The 22,054-nt window shown below is 41.9% G+C and overlaps 1 protein-coding gene across 1 annotated transcript; it reads right to left on the bottom strand.

Moving 5' to 3' along the window:
- Positions 1-1,841: 1,841 nt before the first annotated feature.
- On the bottom strand, positions 1,842-21,388 carry LOC101478381 (FERM domain-containing protein 7). The gene is made up of 12 exons (XM_004570126.3): positions 21,094-21,388; positions 8,598-8,702; positions 8,477-8,519; positions 8,271-8,349; positions 8,098-8,195; positions 6,520-6,634; positions 6,007-6,154; positions 5,514-5,609; positions 4,585-4,748; positions 4,004-4,072; positions 3,701-3,776; positions 1,842-3,390 (listed from the first exon to the last, which is right to left on the bottom strand). Exons 1-12 carry the CDS (start codon positions 21,220-21,222, stop codon positions 2,155-2,157), a joined length of 2,358 nt encoding a protein of 785 aa, XP_004570183.3. The 5' UTR covers positions 21,223-21,388; the 3' UTR covers positions 1,842-2,154.
- Positions 21,389-22,054: the final 666 nt, after the last annotated feature.

Below are 22,054 nucleotides of genomic sequence, written 5' to 3'. Positions count from 1 at the left end.
ACAGATTAAAAATTATTTATTTTTATTGGTGTTTGATTATTTATTATTATTGTTTTGCTCTGTTTTTAAACCATTGCCATTAGTCTGAAATAATGTCTCCAAATACAGCAGTATGTCAACATTAAATAACACAACCTGAAATTCAGATGATCTGATCGGGATCAAATTGACCACCATTTTAGTCTGTGGGAAAGGTTAAAGCCAGCACAACTACCACATTGCTAATAGTTTGCTGGTCCAGTGGGATCAAAACAGACTCCACATGATTTCAGTCCAATCCACACAATCTGTGAATGTTAGATTCCAGTGCTTGATAGGCTGGATTAACTGGTAAGGGTATGGCTAGTGTTTGCATATAACTATAAATGCATATAAACGGCAACAGGGATTTCATTCTCTCTTAGCGTTTTTTTTGTTTGTTTGTTTGTTTTTTGGATGTAGCAACAAGGGTCTTTGTTGATACACATGTCGCTTATGTTTTACTTTGGACAGTCAGTGAGGACGATCACATAGAAATATAGACAATTATGGACGATTAAAGGTAATGCCAAGAATGCAGATTCTTGGCGTATTCTTTGTACTTTAAAACTCAGTTACACACAGATCGGTTGTTGTTCCCTTGGCAACAACTATTTAGTATGCAAAAAATATGTTTTCCCTTATCAGCTGGCAGTGGAGGTTGCTGCCTGTGGTTAGCAACGTCAAAGATGATAAAATCAACACTTTCCAATAGATGCACTTTTCAGAGTTTCACCACCACTAGGTGATTGTTTGTAGTCAAGTCTCCGTCTTCCACGCAAACTGGATCACCGTAGTGATCTGCCAGTGAGCAAATCAATCAAAAAGAGGTTTTCAGTGCAGTACCATATTCATTTAGCGGCTCTCACTTGGCATCCACTGCCCAGTCAATTGGGGAATACAGATTTTCTTTATCTACCAAGATTTCAGGGGGGTTGTGACCAAACACTCTCCTTTTTTTACCAGCAACTGATAACTTGTCCAGATATGGTAAATTCTGGCTCCAAAAACTAGTGTAACAGTGGCCGAAAAGCTAACGTCACAGTTGCTTCATCCATTTTTTTTTTCAACCTAGGTATGCTTTTCACACATGTACTGCACATAGCTATAGAGTGCTTCAATGAAAGGGGTTACAAAGCAAAAAAGCAACATAGGCACTGGTCTGCAGAAATGTGGAAAAGTGATACGTTTGGGTGAGCCATCCTTAACCATACTGTCAATAAGTGAGAGACTGCATAAAAGACACACATAAAGACATTAAGAGAAAAGCACAGCCTAGAATGCTCGGCCCTTAGAGCATCTGTTGGCTCTATTAAGACATTTGGGGTATTTTGCGGTTTCCTTTTTCCGAGGGGCCACGTTAGAAACTGGGACTTTTTTGGATGGCCACACCAATAAGCTTAATTGATGCAGCCCTGCAGTCCCAGTTTCTCATGTAGTCCCTTGGAAAAATTATTGGCCCACCCCTGCCTTAGAGGGAACGAAAAATGAAAACCAATAGAAAGTTGTTCTGGTTGACCAGTTGTATGGGATGTGAGTGGTCTATTTCAGGATGACAGTGCCTCCACCTATATATGGGCCTACCTTATAGTTAACACGGCTTAAGGAGTAGCCTATGAACTTCACAGTCACCAGATTGCAACTAAAATTAACATCTTCAGGAGACCAATGTGTCTCCATTTGATGATCATCATCAAGACATGAAATGAGGGAAAATATTTAAGAAACATGGTGCCCATACCCCTCTGGTAAAGGAATGTTTGAAGAGTTAATGTTGTAGTGGCTCAAACACCTTAACAAAAAATTTAAATTGTTGTCTGCTTTAATTTGTCAAACATCTTTAATTTCTAAAATACTAATTATTATTATTATTATTATTATTGTTATTTATTTACTTGTTTTTGTAAGCTTGCACCTATAAAATAGCCACTAAAACAGTAGCCCCTTTTCAAAATCTGAGGTTTTCACTTGAAGAAGGCAAAAAAATACATTTCATCTGCCAGTGCACCTCAAAACGACACACTTCTTATCTAATACATTTATCGTGTTATCTACAGTCTGCAGAGGATGTGCTATTTTAAATTATCCTTCCAGTTTTGACTGTGATCATCAATCGCTTTAATGTTTTAATCTTTTCTACAGCGTCACTTCAGTAACCTTTGCCGCTCCCTTCGTATCCGCTCCTCCTTCACTCTTTTCTTTCTTCTCCTCTTCACCCTCTGGCTCCTTCTTTGCAGTTTCTTTTGCTGTTGCATGCTCCTTCTCTTCCTCCTCCCCCTCTTCCTCCTCATCAAGTTGGAGACTCCCCGATGAAAACCTCATCCTGGCTAGTCCAGCGGACCGTACCATCTTGCCTACCTGAGGGGCAGGGCAGTAGTATGGATAGAAAACCTCCGGGTCTGAGTCGCTGTAGCTTCCCGCAGTGCTGCCAATCATACATAGTGAACTGGGGCGTTCAGGCAGAGGGGAAGAGTTTAGTGGGAGGTAGGTGGGTCTGGAGGGGCGCGTCAGGTGGGGGTAGTAACCAAGAGGGCGAAACTCAGAAGCAGGGTTAAAGGCAGTGTTTGAGCTCCTCGAGAGGTTTAATTTGACATCAGGTTGGCTGGCTACACGGCGAGGCAGTCCAGGAAGGAAGTTGGAGTCATCGCTGTAATGACCCGCCTCTGTATGTCCAACGCCCCTGATTCTTGCACCATTGCTTCCTGGTTGGTACATTCTGGCCAATCCCAGCCCACCTGAACCACTGGAGCGGAGGTTTCTCCTGATTGGTGAACTAGATGGCGAATCGTGACACATTGGGTAAAAAGATGGCCGTGTTATGCCATCCATTGTCACATAATCCCGCCGTCTTGTATGTGGAATTCGTTCCAGTGAGGAAACGGTAACAAATTCCGACAAGTAGGGATGTCGGTTGAGTGGCGAGGAGCCACCTAATGGGAACGATGGGAGGACAGGATGATACTGGTAGGCAGGGCTGTTAGGGTAGAGAAGGACCAGCTGCTGTCCTGCATCTGGATGTGGCTGGGGGTTGGGTCGACGTCTAGATCGGTTTCCATAGACACCAGCTAACCGCTGGGCTTGGCGCTGTGTCCCGATTCGTACCCCCCTTGCGTCCTCTACTACAGATATCGAAGCAGATCTCGTCTTCAGTGAGGGTGAAGGCGGCGTTGTCTGGTTGACAGATGGAGAAAGAGGAGTGACTTGGGAGAGGAGGCGAGGCCTCTGGCTGACCTCAACACATGAATGGCTGCGTTTAGCCACTCTTTCGTTGATTTCAATATCATTGTCTCGATGATGCGGGTCCAGCTGATCCTGGCTGTGTATTGCCAGAGCACGACTTGACCGTGGGAATGGGTGGGAATGTTCGTACACCTGAGAAGAAAAGGCACGAACACTCGAGTTGTTTTTATTACTAATATTTTGATTATGCTACCATTAATTAATTCGCTCATATGATATCAGAGTATGTATGTATTAGATAATATCAGAGAACTGTAAAAAAGAAGAAAAAACGGCCCAAGAACATGTAATGAAATTTTGAAAAACCCATAGCTCTTCAAGTTAATTAAACAAAATCATTAAAAACAGATAATAGAACAGTAGTTGTTTTAATTTTGTCAGACATGAATATGCTTTGTGTGTCAAGTAATAGTTTTAAAGACTGAACAGTCATATTTATTACCTGTTTGGAGACATCTGTGAGGAGATCAGGAGAAGATCGACATTGTCTGGGGTCACAGTCAGTCTGACTGTACATCCTGGACAGACAGAGAAAGGAATAAAATAACGGATGTTATACACAGACTATAAAAATTGATCACAAAATATTCCTCTGTTCCAGATCCTTTGACCTTTACATAAGATGGCTTAATAAAATATGTTGCCGTTTCAAGTACTTAAAGCTCCTTGCTTTTGAAGTACATGCATAAGCAAGTTTCTTGCTTATGAAAAGGAAATTGAAGCATCAATAAAATCTCTCTCTCACTTTTCAAAGTGTGAAGGCTTCTTCTCCCCTGATCCCAGACACTCCAGCAGCTGCTTCTGGGTCCGACCACTGCCAAACAACATTACTAACATCAGATGGACACACTACCACACCTGACTGAAAACAAAGAGTCTGAATATTCATCAGAAGAAAAGGGTAATAAAAAAACGCTCACAGTCCATCATATTTCTCAGGTTTTTGCTTATAAATCAGCAAATGACTTTGAGCACAGTTTGGTTCAATTCTAACCAATACTATCAGTAGGGATTCTTGTGAGTTGTGGACAGACTGATCACCACGACATGATCTGTCCTTTGGATAAGCTGGAAAGCTCAGGATGGTTTATTCAAACACTACAAGAGTAGGTAAGTACAAAGTTTTGTGAGTCAAAATATTTGTGTACAAGCTTAAATCCAGATGATGTACCACTAAATGGTTGGAGAACAATTCATGCATAGTAGACACTGGAAGTAAATGACTTTGATTTTGGGCAAAAGATGATTAATATATATATATGTATTATACAAAAGCCTGAATGCACCTTCAGATTATAGCATTATGTGCACTTGTCTGCATTTTACCTGTATCTGAAGCTGGAGCCTTTACATGACAGCAGAGTTTTGTGTATGGCCTTTGGTTCCTCAGCCAGCCTGAAGAAAGCATGGTACTCCACACACATCTTCCAGAATGATTTACACACATCACGGCTGGCCATGGCCAACTCTAGTGTATCCTTACACGAGGGCTGAATGGACATGAAATAAGACGATGATGAGTCAAATATTTACCGCCTCTGTATAGCATGCTCTCTGCACTTCAAGTCCCAAAAAGTCTTCTACCGGAGAACTTAAAAGCCCCCATAGGGTGCTCTGTGGGAACTGGCACCAGTGCTCTAGCTGTAGAACCTTTACATTAGTAACTTGGTAGCTGCTATGGATCGGATTTGATCTTTACATTGCCTATTTGCATGCTGTTCACAAGTACTTAGAACTACTGGCCAGGAGATCTCCACAAAAGCCTTACTCTTTTGGCCAGAATGTTTTGTTCCTTCCAAAGATCTCTTAAATATTTGGACCTGCCCATTTTTCATGCATCCATCACAAGAGTCCCCTGTTCACTCACAGGGGAGTGAGACATAAACTCACTCATTATTCCATACTAAATACTAATGGTAGGTGTGCCAGTTTAGCTAACTGGTAGAGCAGGTGACCACATGCCATATGGCTGAAATGCAGATGTCCAGGATCGAGTCTGGCCCATGGCTCATTTCTACATGTCTACCCCACACCACCACCACCCTTTCTTTTCTACTCTTAACAGCTCAACTATTGAATAATGGCCAAAAAAAAAACCCCATCCATCTGCTTCCCCTTTTCCTTTTTCAGGGTTGCGGGGGAGCTGGAGCCAATCCCAGCTGTCTTAGGGTGGGAGGCAGGGTACACCCCTCAAAGATAAATCTTCATAGGACAAAAAGCAAAACCGTGTGGCCCAAACTGGACCAGTTTCTCACCCCAACTTTATCATGTAGTTTGATGAGGAAATGCTTGCGTTTGAAGCTTAGCTTGCGGATCTTTGCCCAGCTGAATGTGTTGATTTTTGTGTTTCCCTGGAAAAACACAAGAAAAAAATAATGAGAGATTATATGTAATGTGTAGTGTAGCATCTGCACACATATTTAGCCTCAAACAGTGTTCCTCTCCTAAACCTGTTAGTTGATTTTTGAGAAATGCACATGGAAATTGTAAACTTTTATTGGTACTGTAAAAACTAAAAAGGATCACCGACGTCCTCAGGTTTTATCTCTACACATCTCGCATATCTTGTTTTATCTCGCATACAATGAATGATTGTTAGTTTATTAGATCCATTAAATTTATTGTGTTGTAACTTCACAAACCAACTTTTTTATGCTAAAACAGCAACTCCTAGCTTAGAAGAAGAGGAAATTTTTCTGATGGAAAAAAAATAAAAAGATTTGTCCTTTTATGTGGAAGTGGACACACCTGAAAGACTAGCACTCCAGAGTGTGTGACAGCCAGATTGATCCTCATTCCCTCCCCATCATAGGCAGGGTAAGGCCTGATTCCATACATGTCCAGCTTCCTCGCCACCTCCAGCAGCTGGATGTCGGAGTTTGCTGGAGAGAGTCCTCTATGGACAGAAACAAAGAATCACAATTACTATCCAGCCTCTGATTTATGGAGAGTTGGATGCATTGCTGTTGTTTTGCTGCCAATTTGACCCAGCAGTCACTTCTGCTTTTCCAACAAAATTTCTCCTAGTTAGACTCAAACAACACGTCAAATGCATGTTTCAAAAGTGGCATTTTGGTTGGAAACCATCATATTTTCAAATCTATCGTCTTTTTAAAAGAATCTATGGGTGGGATGGGGGAAAGAGGCGCAGTCCTACGTCCAGTTAATACTTTGCCCTTTCTCTCTGGTCAAAATTAACACTAGTTTGACAAAACTGTCCGCATACTACAGAGCACCAGTGTCTTCTGCTTCACTTCATACCTGTGTTTCTTGTGAAACTTGATGATTTTGTGGTCTAGATATTCCTGGTTGGGAACATAGTGCTTCATCTCCAAATGCTGGCAGTCCAGCTCCTCATCATAGTCCCCTATCTCTGCTGTAGCACAAATGCAAATGCATGCAAACACATATTTAGTTTCTCTGCGTTTTAAATATTTAATTGCAGTATAGTCACCATTTTTGGGCCATTTGGGAAGGAGAGAATCGGAATGGGTCGTTGGTCTAGAGGGAAATCTTTGACTAAGTAAATGCAGTATATGAAACACATTTTCAAAAACATAATGTATATAATGACTATGTACTCCCCGGACCCTTTATTAGGTACACATGCAGAAAAATGCATGTAGCCATGTAAACATATAGATTTCCTACCAAAGTTCAAATTTTAGTGTGGCACAGTTGTTGGTACCACATGGGCTCATCTGAGCATTTCAGAGACTGTTAATCTACTGGGAATTTCCCTCACAACCATCACTAGGCTTTACAGAAAATGTCCCAATAAAGATAAAATATCCCACGAGCAGCAGCTCTGTAGGTGAAAATACTTTGTTGATTCCAGAGATTACAGGAGAAGGGCCAGACTGCTTTGAGCTGATAGGAAGGCAGCAGTAAATCAAATAACATGATATGAAGGAATGCAGAAGAGCATCTCTGAATGCACAACATGCTGAACCTTGAAGCAGATGGGCTATAGCCGCAGAAGACCAAACCAGGTGCCACTGTTGTCAGTGAAGGCCAAGAAACTGCCGGTGTAATTGTAAGAGGATACTTTCTTAAAATACACATTTAAACAGTTGAACATTGTTTAAATGCCATTGCCTATGCCTATCCTCTGATGGCTGCTTCCAGCAGGATAACACACCATGTCACAAAGCTCAGATCATCTCAAACTGTTTTTTTGAACACGACAATGAGTTCACTGTACTCAAACGCGCTGCACAATCACCACATCTGAATCTGAGCACCTCTGGGATGAGCACCTGCGTCTGTGTAATGCTATCATGTCAATATGGACCAAAATGTCTGAGGAACGTTTCCAGTACTTTTCTACGGAGCCCCGCAAGGGACATGGGAGAAAAAAAAATTAAGACGGACTTTTGCGAGATCTCGCAAAACAAACTCAGGATCTCACAAAAGTTTTAGCCGCATTCTTTGGTGGCCGCCAGCTCGAAGCCGACCGGGAGGTCGAGGCACGATGTGCCGGGAGAGCGGTGTTCCTCCCGGCTGTAGTAGGTCTCGACCTCCCATTAGCTTCGAGATGGTGGGTGTCAGATCTCCAAAAACGTCGGAGCACTTTTGCAAATATGTGATGTCTTGTAAACCGAGCAGATATTTGACGTTTACATAGCTACATTCACAACTCGAAATATCTTAAAAGTTTTGCGACATCTCGCAAAAGTTTTGCGAGATCCCGAGTTTGTTTTGCGAGATCTCGCAAAACTTCATCGTAATTTTTTTTCTGCCATGTCCCTTGCGGGGCTCCATACTTTTCTGAATCTTCCGCAAAAAAAAAAAAAAAAAAAAAAAATTACAGCAGGTGTGATGCACTTTGATGCTTACACTGCAGTATGTGAGAGACCAGCAGGGCGGCACTGTTGTCATTACAGGTCAGACTGCCATTAGACAAGTCCTGCTTGATCTGTAAGGCAAAAAGATACCTGTGCACACACAAAACAGTATGAGTACACCTACTGTGGCATTTCACATATATCACATCTATGCTCAGACTTTACCTGGTGAGGCCTCTCTTGAGTTGTCCAGGATCTGGTGGAAAAAATTTGACTATAAACCTGAAGAATAAATCATTGGTGTCTGACAGAGGGGAAAAGAAAAGAGATTATAGACGTAGGACAATGGTGCCAACGGAGACGTTGAGATCTGGAAATATTTGGAGGAAATATGAAGTCAGAGCACTAATCTTAGGACAGATATGACTTACATTTGATCTGTTTGACCAAAGGTTTCAGCAGCTCCAACCAAACCTGCAACAGAAACTTGTTAAGACATTAAAAACCTCCCGCACTGATCTGTGCGTATCTGTGTGATCCAGCATTTCTTACATAATTGCCACTGTGGTGTCTGAACTCCAGGCCAAAGTACTCCTTCTCCAGCAGTTTCAGATGACCGCACACTTTGTTGTAGAAGTCGCCACCTAAAACCTTTTGCTGGAAGAAAGAGTGGGAGAGAATTAAAGTGAGAAGGATAATAGGACTTTTTAATTGAGACGTTCTTAAAACTAAAGTCCGGGAGTGCTCCTGGGAGCCCAGAAAAATGTGCTACAGCTCAGTTACTTTATCCACTAATACTTTGCTTAATGAGAGTTTGCATAATCATGGCCATTTTTTTTCTTTCATATTTAATTAATCTGTGGAAGATATGCATAGGGGACATTAAATGATTAAAAGACAACAGACAGAAAAAGTTGAGGCATGACAGAGGACAACGGCAGAAAATTTTGAACTGTATCCATGGAAACTGAGACCTTCATTGCTCGTCTTACTTAACCTCCTAATGGTGAACACGTCAGGCGAAAGGTTAAGATTAGGTTTGTTTGTTTTTTTCACTAGTTTGTTAATTAGGCACATTTTCAAATATTAGAAGGTGTTGCCTTTCACATGAAGTCTCACACATTTCTTTTGCCGTCATGGTTACAAATCTGTAAAAATGGTGTATTTCAACTAATGTCCCTGACTCTGGATTCCAGTGACTTTTGGGTCATTGGAAACTCAGTTTGCTGGCAGATATGTATAGATATATAAACCTAAGGGGTCTTCTCTGCCAATGCCAAAAGCACAACTATACAGGCTGATTTGTGACAAATGCTGGTTGATGAATGGGATGCCATCCCACAGCAGTGTGTGAACGAGCTGGTGACCAGCATGAGGAGGAGATACCAGGCTGTGTATGGTTCTTCCACATGGTACTGAGGTCCATTTGTTCAATGAATAGACTGTAAACTGTTGCTATGTCTTGTTTCTTCAGACTTCAATTATCCAATCCATTAAATTAAACCAAACAAGACTCAAGAATAAATTGTTTGGCCTTGGCAGAGAAGGTCTGGCTTGTTTTTCATGGACAAAACCCGCATACTCAACTCTGCTGCTCAACTCACAAATGTATTTCCCTTACAAACGTGGCTCCATTTGAAGGGAAATAATGAACAGATTATAACAGATATATACACTGCATTCCAAATTATTATGCAAATTATATTTTTCTCTGTTTTTCTGAAATAGTCGATTCAAATGACAGTCGGCATCATTTTCGAGTCATCGACCAACAGAATATAATTCAAATGTTGCTGAACAAAACTCCCAATGAAAACAGTATGTTCTTCAAAAATAAAAAACTTAAAATGCACTATTCCAAATTATTACGCACACAGAGCTTCAAAAGATTTTATAGGTTGTAGAGAATTCAAAATAGTCATTTGTTGAATTTGCAGCATTAGTAGATCAATTTCACTGAAATCAAAAGCTATTTCAATCAAAAACATCTTAACAGATCAAGTTACATATTAACATAGGACCCCTTATTTGATAGCAGTTTTACAATTCTTGCATCCATGGAACTTGTAAGTTTTTGGAAAGTTTCTACTTGAATGTCTTTGCAGGATGTCAGAATAGCCTCCCTGAGCTGCTGTTTGGATGTGAACTGCCTCCCACCCTTATAGTTTTTTGCTTGAGGATGCTCCAAAGGTTCTCAGTAGGATTGAAGTCAGAATGGGGACCACAACATGAGTTCCTCTCCTTTTACGCCGATAGCAGCCAATGACCCGACTCACTGGACCCTCTACAGTTTGCATACCGCCACAACAGGTCCACTGATGATGCCATAGCCCTGACACTACACACTGCCCTGTCACACCTGGAGAAGAGAGACACGTATGTGAGGATGCTGTTTGTAGATTACAGCTCAGCATTCAATACCATCGTTCCCTCGAAGCTGGACAGAAAACTGCAGGATCTAGGACTGAGCAGCTCCCTCTGCAGCTGGATCCTTAGCTTCCTGTCTGACAGACGCCAGGTGGTCAGACTGGGCAGCATCACCTCATCCCCCATCACACTGAACACTGGTGCTCCACAGGGGTGTGTACTGAGCCCTCTCCTGTACTCACTCTACACCTACGACTGCACAGCCACTAACAACTCCAACATCATTGTGAAGTTTGCGGACGACACTACAGTGGTGGGTCTTATCACCAACGGTGATGAGACGGCTTACAGGGAGGAGGTCAGCGCCCTGACCCACTGGTGTCAAGACAACCATCTCACCCTCAACGTCGCAAAGACAAAGGAGTTGATAGTGGACTTCCGGAGGTGCAGAGAAGTACACACCCCCATCACCATCAACGGCGCTGCTGTGGAGAGAGTGAGCAGCTTCCGGTTCCTTGGCGTACACCTGGCTGAGGATCTTACGTGGTCAGTACACACAAACAAAACAGTGAAGAAGGCGCAGCAGCGCCTCTTCTTTCTCAGGAGACTGAAAAGATTCGGCATGAGCCCCCGCATCCTCAGGACCTTCTATCACTGTGCCATTGAGAGCATCCTCACTGGATGCATCACCACCTGGTATGGCAACAGCACCGCCTACAACTGCAAAGCTCTCCAGCGAGTAGTGCGGTGCTCTGAACGGATAATTGGAGGTGAGCTTCCCTCCCTCCAAGACATCTACAGGAAGCGGTGCCTGAGGAAAGCGGGGAGGATCATCAAGGACTCCAGTCACCCCAGCCATAAACTGTTCAGACTGCTTCCATCAGGAAGGAGGTTCTGCAGCATCCGGTCCCGAACCAGCAGACTGAGAGACAGCTTTTTCCACCAGGCCATCAGACTGCTGAACACGTCATAGACACCTCAGCTTCACTACTGGAACTTCAACATTATGCACTCCACACTGTATATAAATGCCACTTGTTTTGCACATATTCAACTCTGTATATTTTATATATTTTATTATTATTATTATTATTGTTTTATTTTATTTTTTTACTATTTAATTTGTAAAAATGTGTATACACACACACACACACACACACACACACACACACACGTAGGAAAATATTTAGTATACACATCCAGAAATGCATACACTATTATGTATTGTACATATATTTATTAGTTTCAGGTTGGCCATTCTTGTATTTTGCCCGTTTGTGTTGTTGTGTTTGCACATCTCTGTTGCTTGTGGGGCTCGCACACAAGAATTTCACTCGCATGTGCTGTGCCAGTGTGCCTGCACATGTGATGTGACAATAAAAGTGATTTGATTTGATTTGATGCAGAGGTGTTCCTTGTAGCATGAGATGGTGCATTGACTAGCATGAAGATGGTTATGTTGCAGAAGGCACAGTTCTTCTCTTTCTACCATGGAAGAAGGTGGTCAGTCAGAAACTCCACATACTTTGCAGAGGTCATTTTCACACCTTCAGGGACCCTAAAGAGGCCGATCAGCTCTCTCCCCGTGATTCTGTCTCAAAACATGACTCCACCACCTCCTTGCTGACAACGCAGCCCTGTTGGGACATGGTGGCCGTCCACCAGCCATCCACCACTGCATCCACCACTGCATCCATCTGGACCATCCGGGGTTGCACTGCACTCGTCAGTGGCCAAGACTGTTTGAAAATTAGTCTTCATGTAGTTCTGGGCCCACTGCAGCCATTTCTGCTTGTGAGCATTGGTTAGGGGTGGCCGAATAGAAGGTTCATGCACAACTGCAAGTCTCTGGAGGATCCTACACCTTGATGTTCACAGGGCTCCAGAGGCACCAGCAGCTTCAAATATGTGTTTGCTGCTTTGTAATGGCCTTTTAGCAGCTGCTCTCTTAATCTGATGTATTTGTCTGGCAGAAACCTTCCTCATTGTGCCTTTATTTGCATGAACCCATCTGTGCTCTGACTCAGCCACAAATCTCTTAACATTATGGTGATCACGCTTAAATTTTCGTGAAATATCTAAGGTTTTCATTACATGTCCAAGCCATTCAACTATTTCACTCTTTTCAGCAGCAGAGTGATCATTTTTCCTTCCTATATTGCTTGAAAATGGTGGTCTGCTTCATAATGTGGAACATCCTTCTTTAGTAGTTTTTCCTTTAATTGGGCTCACCTGGCAAACAAATGATCACAGGTGTCCGAGATTGATTTCAGTGATACAAAGAGCCCTGAGACACAATTCCATCCATGAGTTTAATTGAAAAACAACTTATTTACTCTTTATGACACTTAAACACAATTTGCATAATAATTTGGAACGCAGTGTATATAAGCTGTGCATCTTTCCTTTAATGTTTGTTGTTAAATTACAATGTTTAAGAGTTTCTGCTACTACTTTTGTTTGCACACCAACCTAATTGGTGTGACCCCCTACATCCATATGAAGTTTGTGACTCCAGCCAGAAATTAAATCACTTTGAAACTGGGTGATTATTTTTGATATGTCCTGTTTTTACCTCCATTTCTGTCCTTTAAACTAACAGTTATATTTCCTCTATTCCCCCCCCCCCCCCCCCCTTTTGTTATTTTCTAAAAACTGATATTTATTCAATCTTGTCACAATCTTATATAACCAGATATTTTACTATTTTAATCACTTGTTATTTAAGTATTTTGTCTTTAAGGGGCAGCCAATCAGAAGAAAGTCCAGTTAAAGCGAGGTTGGGGCGTCAAGCCACACTGGAAAATGTAAAGTCAGGTGCATCTCCCACATCGTCATGATTATTTTGAACTCTGGATCATGCAAAGCTTTTCTAGTAGAGTCCAAGAATAGAAATGTGGAGTCAGCTCAGAAGAATGGGTCACTTTAACCACATTAGACAAAAATACAAAGGACACTACAAACATGTAAAAGTACTGCCTTATTGTTTATCTATTTTGAAGACCCTGTGTCTTAAATTTAATTCAGGATTAAATCAAAGTAGTAGTGTGTGCCCACATGGAGCCCTGAACCTGTCTCTGGTGTTTGTGCGGTGTTCACTTACTGCAGTGACACGTTTTTGCTTTTTTTTTAGCCTTCACCGTCTTATAGCTGGTGTTTAGTGCCCTGTTGGGGGGGGTCACTGGACGTCCCTCATTAACTTGTCATGAGGGAAGGAGAAAGGTTATTAGGGGAGAGGGAGGATGACGAAGGACATGGCAGCTGTAACTGATTATAGAGAGAAGAAGAGGCCTAACTGATAATTACTGGAAGCAAACAGCCGCCCACAGATCAGCAGAGCAGTTAGTTTCCAGCAGAGCAGAACAGAGGAAAAAGTGAGCGATGTGCAACTTTGGATGTGAATTCAAAGCAGAAAACAGCAAAACAGTTTCATTAATGATATCTGCACAAGCTTACACGTGTTTGTTTGACTAGTGAAGGGCCTTCATTGCATACAGCAGTGGAGTGTTAGCTCGTTCAAGCTGGTTCCAGAGGAACAAACGCAGTTTTGTCAAATCTCAAAGACAGGCACAGAGTTACCTTTGTCATAGGTGTCATGACACATTGCGAGGTAGCAGTAACACTGAACATGTCCAGCTCATCACGTACGGACAAGTTTAAATTTCAACATATTGGTTAAGTATTATTTTTCAACATGTGCGGTTGTACAGGCCATCAGGCTACTGAATCACTGCCTGATTACTGAACTGTGATGTACACATTATGATACAGTTTTATATAATAACACCTGTACAATCTGTATGTCCTACCTTAGTATGACTATGTACATCTAATTGTACTTTATATTTGGACTTAATTCTACCCTGATATATAGTTCTTGCATTATTGCTGTTTATTTCTATTTCTTATTATTCTTTCACATCATTTTATTTATTTTACTTTTGTGAATTGGACACATGCAGTTCACAGAAAATCCACCAGGGATCAGTATTTCATGCACCAGAGGGCACAAAGTTGCCAGATGTAGCAAAAATAATACAAATTAAAACTCAGTCATTGACCCAAACCAGTTAACCTTAAAAGCTTTGGACTGAAACCAGAGACTCCAGAGGAAACTCAAGCGTGTAAGCTTTATTCACAAGTTGTTCATAAACCAAACATAGAAATTGCTGTCATGGTCCAGTGACGCGTCACAGTTCTCTGTTTTAATCAGCGGACTCACCTCAGTCTTGGTGTCACAGCTTTGATAAACTAATCTGAAGGTTAAGAAAACATGACCTGAGTGACTGAACCATGCACATCGGGGAAAAATTCAGCATGACAGAACATGTCTAACATTTTACGGATTAGCTACCACAAGCTTTGCTAAACATCCACAAGGTGCTGCCATAATTGTTAAGCAGACTGTAGCAAACAAACACTATTGTGTATTTCTGTACCATTAAGCTATGATGAGTAACATATTCAGTTCTTCCTGTTGAAACAGAATAAATTCCAGCAACCTATAACATCTCCAAGTTTCTGGCTTTGATCCTCAACCCGCTGGTAGGCAGCTCTGAACACCACATCCAGAACACCCTGGATTTTGTTGAGAAGGTGAGAGATGTCATTATGGAGGCAGATGAAACCATGGTCTCGTACAACATTACATCTCTCTTCACTTGCATCCCAGTCACGGAAGCATTGGAGGTAGTTCGTAAGCGATTACCGGATGACCCAACCTCAGCAACAGGACCACTCTCAGCATCAACCAAGTGTGTTTGCTTTTGGAACTGTGTCTTCATTCAACCTACTTCACAAGGGTCAGTTCTACAGGCAGAAACATGGGTGTGCCATGGGCTCCCCAGTTTCACCCATCGTGGCCAATTTGTACATGGAAGAAGTGGAAAAGAGGGCTTTGTTATCCTACCATGGAACACCACCAAGCCATTGGTTCAGATATGTGGATGACACCTGGGTGAAAATCAAATCTGAGGATGGACCACAATTCACGGATCACATTAATTCGGTGGACCAACACATCAACTTCACCAGGGAGGATATGAAAAGTGGCAGGTTAGCCTTCTTAGACTGTGAGATTTCCATCAGTAATAGGGGATATCTAAAAGCTGACGTGTACCGTAAACCTACACATACGGATCAGTATCTAAGGTTTGACTCTCATCATCCACTGGAGCATAAACTGGGTGTCATCAGGACGCTACAACACAGAGCGAACACCATCCCCACTGACACAACGGCCACAGAAGCAGAAGAGCATCACATCAAGAAGGCCCTGAGTAAATGTGGTTATCCCAGCTAGACTTTTGTCAAAGCTGGAAAGGCACCTAAAGAAAGCTCCAGCTGATCCAGGAGAGAAAGACAACCGCTGCCCAAGCGAAAACCTGCAGTGATCCCATATGTGTCAGGAGTATCGGCGCAGTCGAGACACATTTTTTTCTAAACACCGGGTCTCTGTGGCTTTCAAACCCCAAAACACGCTGCGCCAAAAACTGGTCCGGCCCAAGGATCGGGTCCCCCAACACAAACAGAGTAACATAGTGTACGCTGTTAAGTGCCAGGAGGATTGCCAGGATTTATACATCGGGGAAACCAAACAACCTCTGGCGAAGCGGATGGCACAACACAGAAGAGCTACCTCGTCAGGCCAGGACTCTGCAGTCTATTTACACCTATAGGCCAGTGGACACTCTTTCAAGGATGAGGATGTACACATCCTGGACAGGGAGGAACGCTGGTATGAGCGTGGAGTCAATGAGGCCATTTACTTGAAAAGGGAAAGACCATCTCTGAATCGAGGAGGGGGCCTAAGGGTACATCTTTCACCATCTTACAATGCTGTGATTGCAGCCATTCCCAAACTCTCTGTGAATGGTACTCATCGCAATTCATCAGTGATCTTTGATCAATGAGCCTTGATCAGTGGTGTTGATCAATGCTCAAGAGAATTTGCATATTAATGATCAAGGAACTGACCTCCCAGCCCATTGTTCCTTCAGTGGGCTGGTTTCAGTCATTATGCAAATGTACTGTTTATAAGATTGGGGAAACCTGCAGTCAGCTGAGACTGAAGAAGTCACTTGGATGAGTGACGAAACGTTTCTCCCACTGAAAATGCTACATACAGATGAATAGAATCAATCTTTTAGGACTGCACAGAAATGGTTCAGGAATGGTTTGAGGACCACAACAATGAGTCTGAGGTGTTGACTTGGCCTTGAAGTTGCCCATATCTTAAGCAAGCATCTGTGGGATGAGCTAGACAAACAAGTCAGTTCCACGGAGGCCCTACCTCACAGCTTACAGGACTTAAAGGATCTGTTGCTAACATCTTGATGCCAGATAGCACAGCATGCCTTCAAGGGTCTAGTGAAGTCCATGCCTCAGTGAGTCAGGGATGTTTTGGCAGCAAAATTAAGCTAAATTAAATTTTATTCATATCACAGTAATTCCCAACTACAGTCACCTCTAGGTTCTTTATATCATAAAGTAAAGACCCCACAGCAGTACAGAGGGGGACCGACACAATATTAGGCAGGTGGTTGTGATGTTATGCCTGATCAGGGTGTTTACTAAATTTATCACATTTTATTTTTTCCCTATTCTGTCCATCCATGCCTTTTCCTTCAGCTCTCTTTCCTCTTGTACAGACTCTGCTAATGTCCCGGAGGCCGCTGGGAAACTGACAGGGAAGAAAGCATGGGCATGGAAAAATGGAGCTCCTTTGCTAGCACAATACTGCAAGCCATGCACACACACTCACACACACTCACACACAGATTCTTTTTAGATTGCAATACTGCCTTGCAGGCGACGTTACCATGTTGAAAAAGAGGCCCGTTGGTCTGCTTTTTCTGACCTGGATAGTAGAGCAGCACATGGCTGTTCATAGACAGCAGAGTGTTTACACCTCACACAGCTGGTAAACATCTGCAGCTGTTTGGCCCATTAAAAAAATAAAATAAATCTTTCTTTTGACAGACTTAATTAAGTCACCAAGAAGTGACTGTTGTTGTGATTTTAACCTCCTAAGACCCAAACTCTTCCACGACACGCATTTTTAATTTCTCTTTGATATTTGGGCTGATTGGGGCCTGATGAATGTAAAAACAAAGAATTACCAGATTTTATTTTATTTTTTACCTTATTTTTTTTTAAGAAAAATAAGAGCCACATATGAGGATATTCATTTCATATTTTGATAGAACAGTAGCAGTATAATGTCCTCGTAAGTGGATATCAGGCCCTTGTAGAGCAAAATTGAGTATTTTAGTCTAAATAACCCAAAATGTGATGTCCACATATGTGGACGACAGGTCCTAGGAGGTTAAATAAAATTAAATTGAATTTTCCATCTAAGTTTAATTCTCTGTCATTACTTTGTGGTGGATGTGCTTACAGCCACATGACTTATGAAGCTGGTAACAACATTCAGGTTTTAGGAGGTGTTCAGAGACACACTGTACATACAACCACAAAACTTTTTCCAATAACTTTTAGCAATGCAGATGTTAACAACTGTGATATTTCTGCTTGGTATCACTTGATAATGTCAGATAGATCAGGCAGCGTTTCATGAAAGATCCACTTCCTGATGCAACCCCAAATGGCTATATGTGTCTCTAACTGGAATTGTTGACATGCTAACATTGGAAACATGCTAGCACAGTGATGATACTGCATGGCATATATGTATATGCATCTGCATATGTAAGAGCCTGATGCTGTGGCCTGCTTTTATCCCTCAGGATGGCGTTTCTCTGCTGTACGGCTATTTCACTGCGAAAACACATGCTGGCAGTGAAGTTTCTCTCTTCTAATAAAAGAGAAAAATGAGTTCAAGAATAACCAGAAATGCATAGGAGTAAACAGGAGCACTTAAAAGACCTATCAAAGTGCGCCGATTTGACATATAGTAACATTTCTAGGTAGGTACCTATCAACTTCCAGCACACCCACAGCATAGATTTGATATTGAAATCTATATCATGGTAACTTTAAAGTAGCTCGCCAACATCGCTAATCCAATAGCTAGTTCTCTGACAATGTTGACATGTGCCATTTTTCTGGTTTCCGTAGCTCTAATAACACGCTTATTGGCCAGGGGTGATTCTGAAGTCTTCTGTTTGCTGTGACAGTAAAATCAGCTGTCATTCAACATTTATCAGCTCCAAGTCCAACATGAACAGCTCAGGCAGTCCTGATGGCAGATCAGGAACATCAATGCACAAGTATGAATGCAAACAGTACAGGCTATCTTTCTTCTTCTTCTTTTGTCCCTAGCTGGTGGTTGTCCACGAAGCCAATACATCGCTGTGGGTGCCGTAGGGTTTCCATTTTGGTCAATGATGCATTCCCAGGCCTTGTGGTCTCTTGCCTTCACATTTGCTTGCTCAAGGGTTAGGCGTCATTGTTTAAAATCGTCTTCAATTTGCTTGATCCAAGTCTTCTTAGGCGAGCCACGCTTGATTCTCCAGTGGGCGGGGTGCTGCTGCATCAAAAGGTGATGCGGCAGATGTGGCCAAATCATTGCAGTCACTTCCTAATCCACTCTTCCATTGAGGGCTGCTGGTGACATTGACTACGTATCACGCTGTTGCTGAGACGATCACGGAGGGACACTGGGAGAATCTGACGCTAAACAGCGGATTTGGAAGCACTCCTGTAGGATGCTGTTCAGCAATCCTGAAGCACCTACAACTGTAATGAAACTTTTTTTTAAAAATCAGGTTACAGGGTATTTTTTAACTGACTTCTGCCTGTCATTATGTTACTGAAGACTGCATCAGTATATTTAATGCTGAGTGAAAATTAAACTGTATTAGTAATGGCAGTATTAGTCACTGTGATGACTAATACTAATATTTAAAGACAATTTCTCTCATTTGTGCCTACCATGTGAAACAGCCCACGTAAGAGTTTCTGAAAAGACATTTTGGAGCTTTTCCATTTTTAAAGAATGAAAGTTTAGACAGGAGGTGGTTCAAACACACCATTTCTAATGAAGAAACTGGGGTTTGAGCCTCGTTAATGCATTAATTTCAGTTTTTAGGGGGGAGAGCAGTCCTAGCAATGCATAAATCTACACAAACCTGCCTTCACAAACACTTTTCTGTCGCTAAACAGCACCTGCAAGACAAACAATCAACTGTTACAGCTGTACCAGTGTTGTCAGAAAGCTTGAGAGTTTGTTTCCCTATTTCATCTTTTTCCCTATTTTACTGGACAAACTAACACAGAGAGAGAGTCAAGAGTGGCAGTAACTCAGGTGGGAGAGGTTTTGATTGTTCTCCTCACTTGTGCTAAACTGCACTTGGATATGACACTAAAACTCAAGTTGCTAATGTTAGTAGGCAAGCAACTCACATTGTAGTTCTCTTTGTGAGCCACTAAGGTAAAACGGTGTTATGTAAGTGCAAGCAGGAAAGGACATAACACACATTTATCTCCTGTGTGTTCTCCATATCATATAATCCATCATTTCTTTTATGTCACAAAAGCTGTGAAAGCTGCCGGGGGCAAATGTAATTGCATGTAAACGGACCAAACTTCAGTCAGGAGAACAACTGAGATAATCCATCCACAATACGAGGTTAGACATTCATATACTGCTGCATGGGCTGGGCTGTAGTTACATTGTAAGGTTTTAAAAACCGAGCTCTAAAATGAATAGTGGCAATAATCACAGAGAGAGTCTCACAGTTATCACTGACTTTTTAAAGGTGCTTGTTCAGATTAAATAGAACAAGATGCAAAGCATTAAAACATGTTAAAAACACAACAGCCTTAATAAACTCAGAGTAGTTTGGACCCGGAAGCAGGGTTCATACATCATCACCGAAAGACCAGATTGACAGACCTGAAACTCTTTCCATCTTTTTATACAGTCTGTAGTTATCTGTAATAGATAAATTAATTGATTATTGAGTGCAGCAATCTTGTGCTTTTGTATCTTTGATTGCAGTTTTGCCACTGATTGAAACCCACCTGAAAAAATAAGTACATGGGAATATGGTAGTATAGCTACAGTATACTGACCACAGATCTGCTATTTATTTAAATATAACTTGCAGCGCTCTTCTTCTGTTTTTGATTGTTCAACAGAGATAATCAGAGACACGGGGTTTGTGTCGGATGTTGGTGCCTAAGAATAAGGAACACTCGTAAGCATAAATGTGAAGCACATTTATGCTTAAATGGTCAGTTTCTGTTTTGCAGTCTAACTAAATAAATACTTTAGTACAAGTACACACTCTCTGCTGCATAAAGCACGCTATAAAAACCTAAAATAGTGTCTATAAAGCAGGTTTAACTTATATTAAACAGCAGATTAAACCCTGTCAGACCAGAGAAGTGCATGACCAGGTACTCCCAGATCATAATCCTCAATATTATATTAAAGCGTAAATGTTGGAGAAGAATCCAGTCTGAACAGAGCCCGTGGTGGATTCCCCCTCTTTGATTTCTTTCTTTTTTCAGGAAGGAGGGGAAGAAAGTTGCAAACAAAGTGACAGAAAGCTTTATCAAAACGGGGAAAAAATAATATCCAGACAGATTTAAAACGCATATTCGACACATTTGATCATTTATAATATTGTTTTGAAGAGAGACACGTGCTGTATGTGGATCCACTCAGAAAAGTAAATATGAATGTTTTCACTGCCCCCTGTGAAGGGCTTACCTCCACTTCGAACGTGCGCTCGCTGTCATCCAGGAAGACCACGCGCAACCGGAGCTTGGTCTCCTTGGAGACCCGGGACTTGGTAGTGAGGTTCTCGAGTCTCCCGGTCCGCCGCTGTCGGTCCCCCATCTCTCCCGCTCCTTTCTGTTTGTCTGCGTCTCTCAGGAGAAGTAACAACTAAAACAACTACGATCGTCCATTAAATCCATGTCCACGAGAATTAATCCCACGAGAAACGGCTTCACGCGCTCCCCGCCATTACCATCAACACCAAAACCTCCACGATCGTGTTCATCCTCCCCTTCGCTCCTACCGCTGGAGCGCGCGCTCTCCGGATGCGCAATGGCACGCTGACGTTGTCTCCAGACAGCCAGACCTCATCCAGCTTCTCGTTCACTGAGAAATCACTGGATTAAACTCACTGCACATAAATATTACTGCGCTTAAACACACTTTCATGTACTTGTACTTTAGAGGAGTAATACAGCTCCCACCTTCTCATCTATTGTGTCTTTTTATTGGCTATTGTGACAATTTCTTATTTATTTTACACTCACAGGGCTTTGTCTTTAAAAATCGCCTAATAAACAAACTTTACTCGCATTTCACTGCATTCACCTTTAAAAAGTGCTTAGAGTGACTTCTAACACTGTGATCTTAAAAGTTGATTATTTAGACTAAAAATATCATCATTTGCACGAAATGTGGTGATTTGATACTTTTTAACAAGTTACTGGGACTCAACGGGACACTGTCACTGTGTTACTGATGAGGAGTTCTCACTGTTTTTTTTTTTTTTTTTTATGTTTTAATACAAAATAGTTTATAAATTAGCTCCACATCAGCCACATCAAAAGAGTACAGCTCTACTTGCAGTAAGCATCAATGCATGCGTAATAATGATCTAATACTTTATAACAGTACAACAGATCATTATATGAGCACACAGGGGGCAATTTGA

This window comes from Maylandia zebra, linkage group LG3, assembly GCF_041146795.1.
Source record: "Maylandia zebra isolate NMK-2024a linkage group LG3, Mzebra_GT3a, whole genome shotgun sequence".
Taxonomy (NCBI): Eukaryota; Metazoa; Chordata; class Actinopteri; order Cichliformes; family Cichlidae; genus Maylandia; species Maylandia zebra.
The sequence above is the reverse complement of the archived record's forward strand: the minus strand, read 5'-3'. Positions and strand labels throughout refer to the sequence as shown.

What these genes read in the sequence shown, in the direction of transcription:
- LOC101478381 (XM_004570126.3), bottom strand. Translation starts at nt 21,222, where the DNA reads ATGGGGGACCGACAGCGGCGGACCGGGAGACTCGAGAACCTCACTACC. An exon ending in AGCGCACGTTCGAAGTGGAG is followed by an intron (nt 8,703 to 21,093) that starts GTAAGCCCTTCA and finishes TCTTTCTTCCAG; the next exon opens with CAAAAGGTTTTAGGTGGCGA. An exon ending in GGCTCCAGCTTCAGATACAG is followed by an intron (nt 4,073 to 4,584) that starts GTAAAATGCAGA and finishes GTTGTTTGGCAG; the next exon opens with TGGTCGGACCCAGAAGCAGC.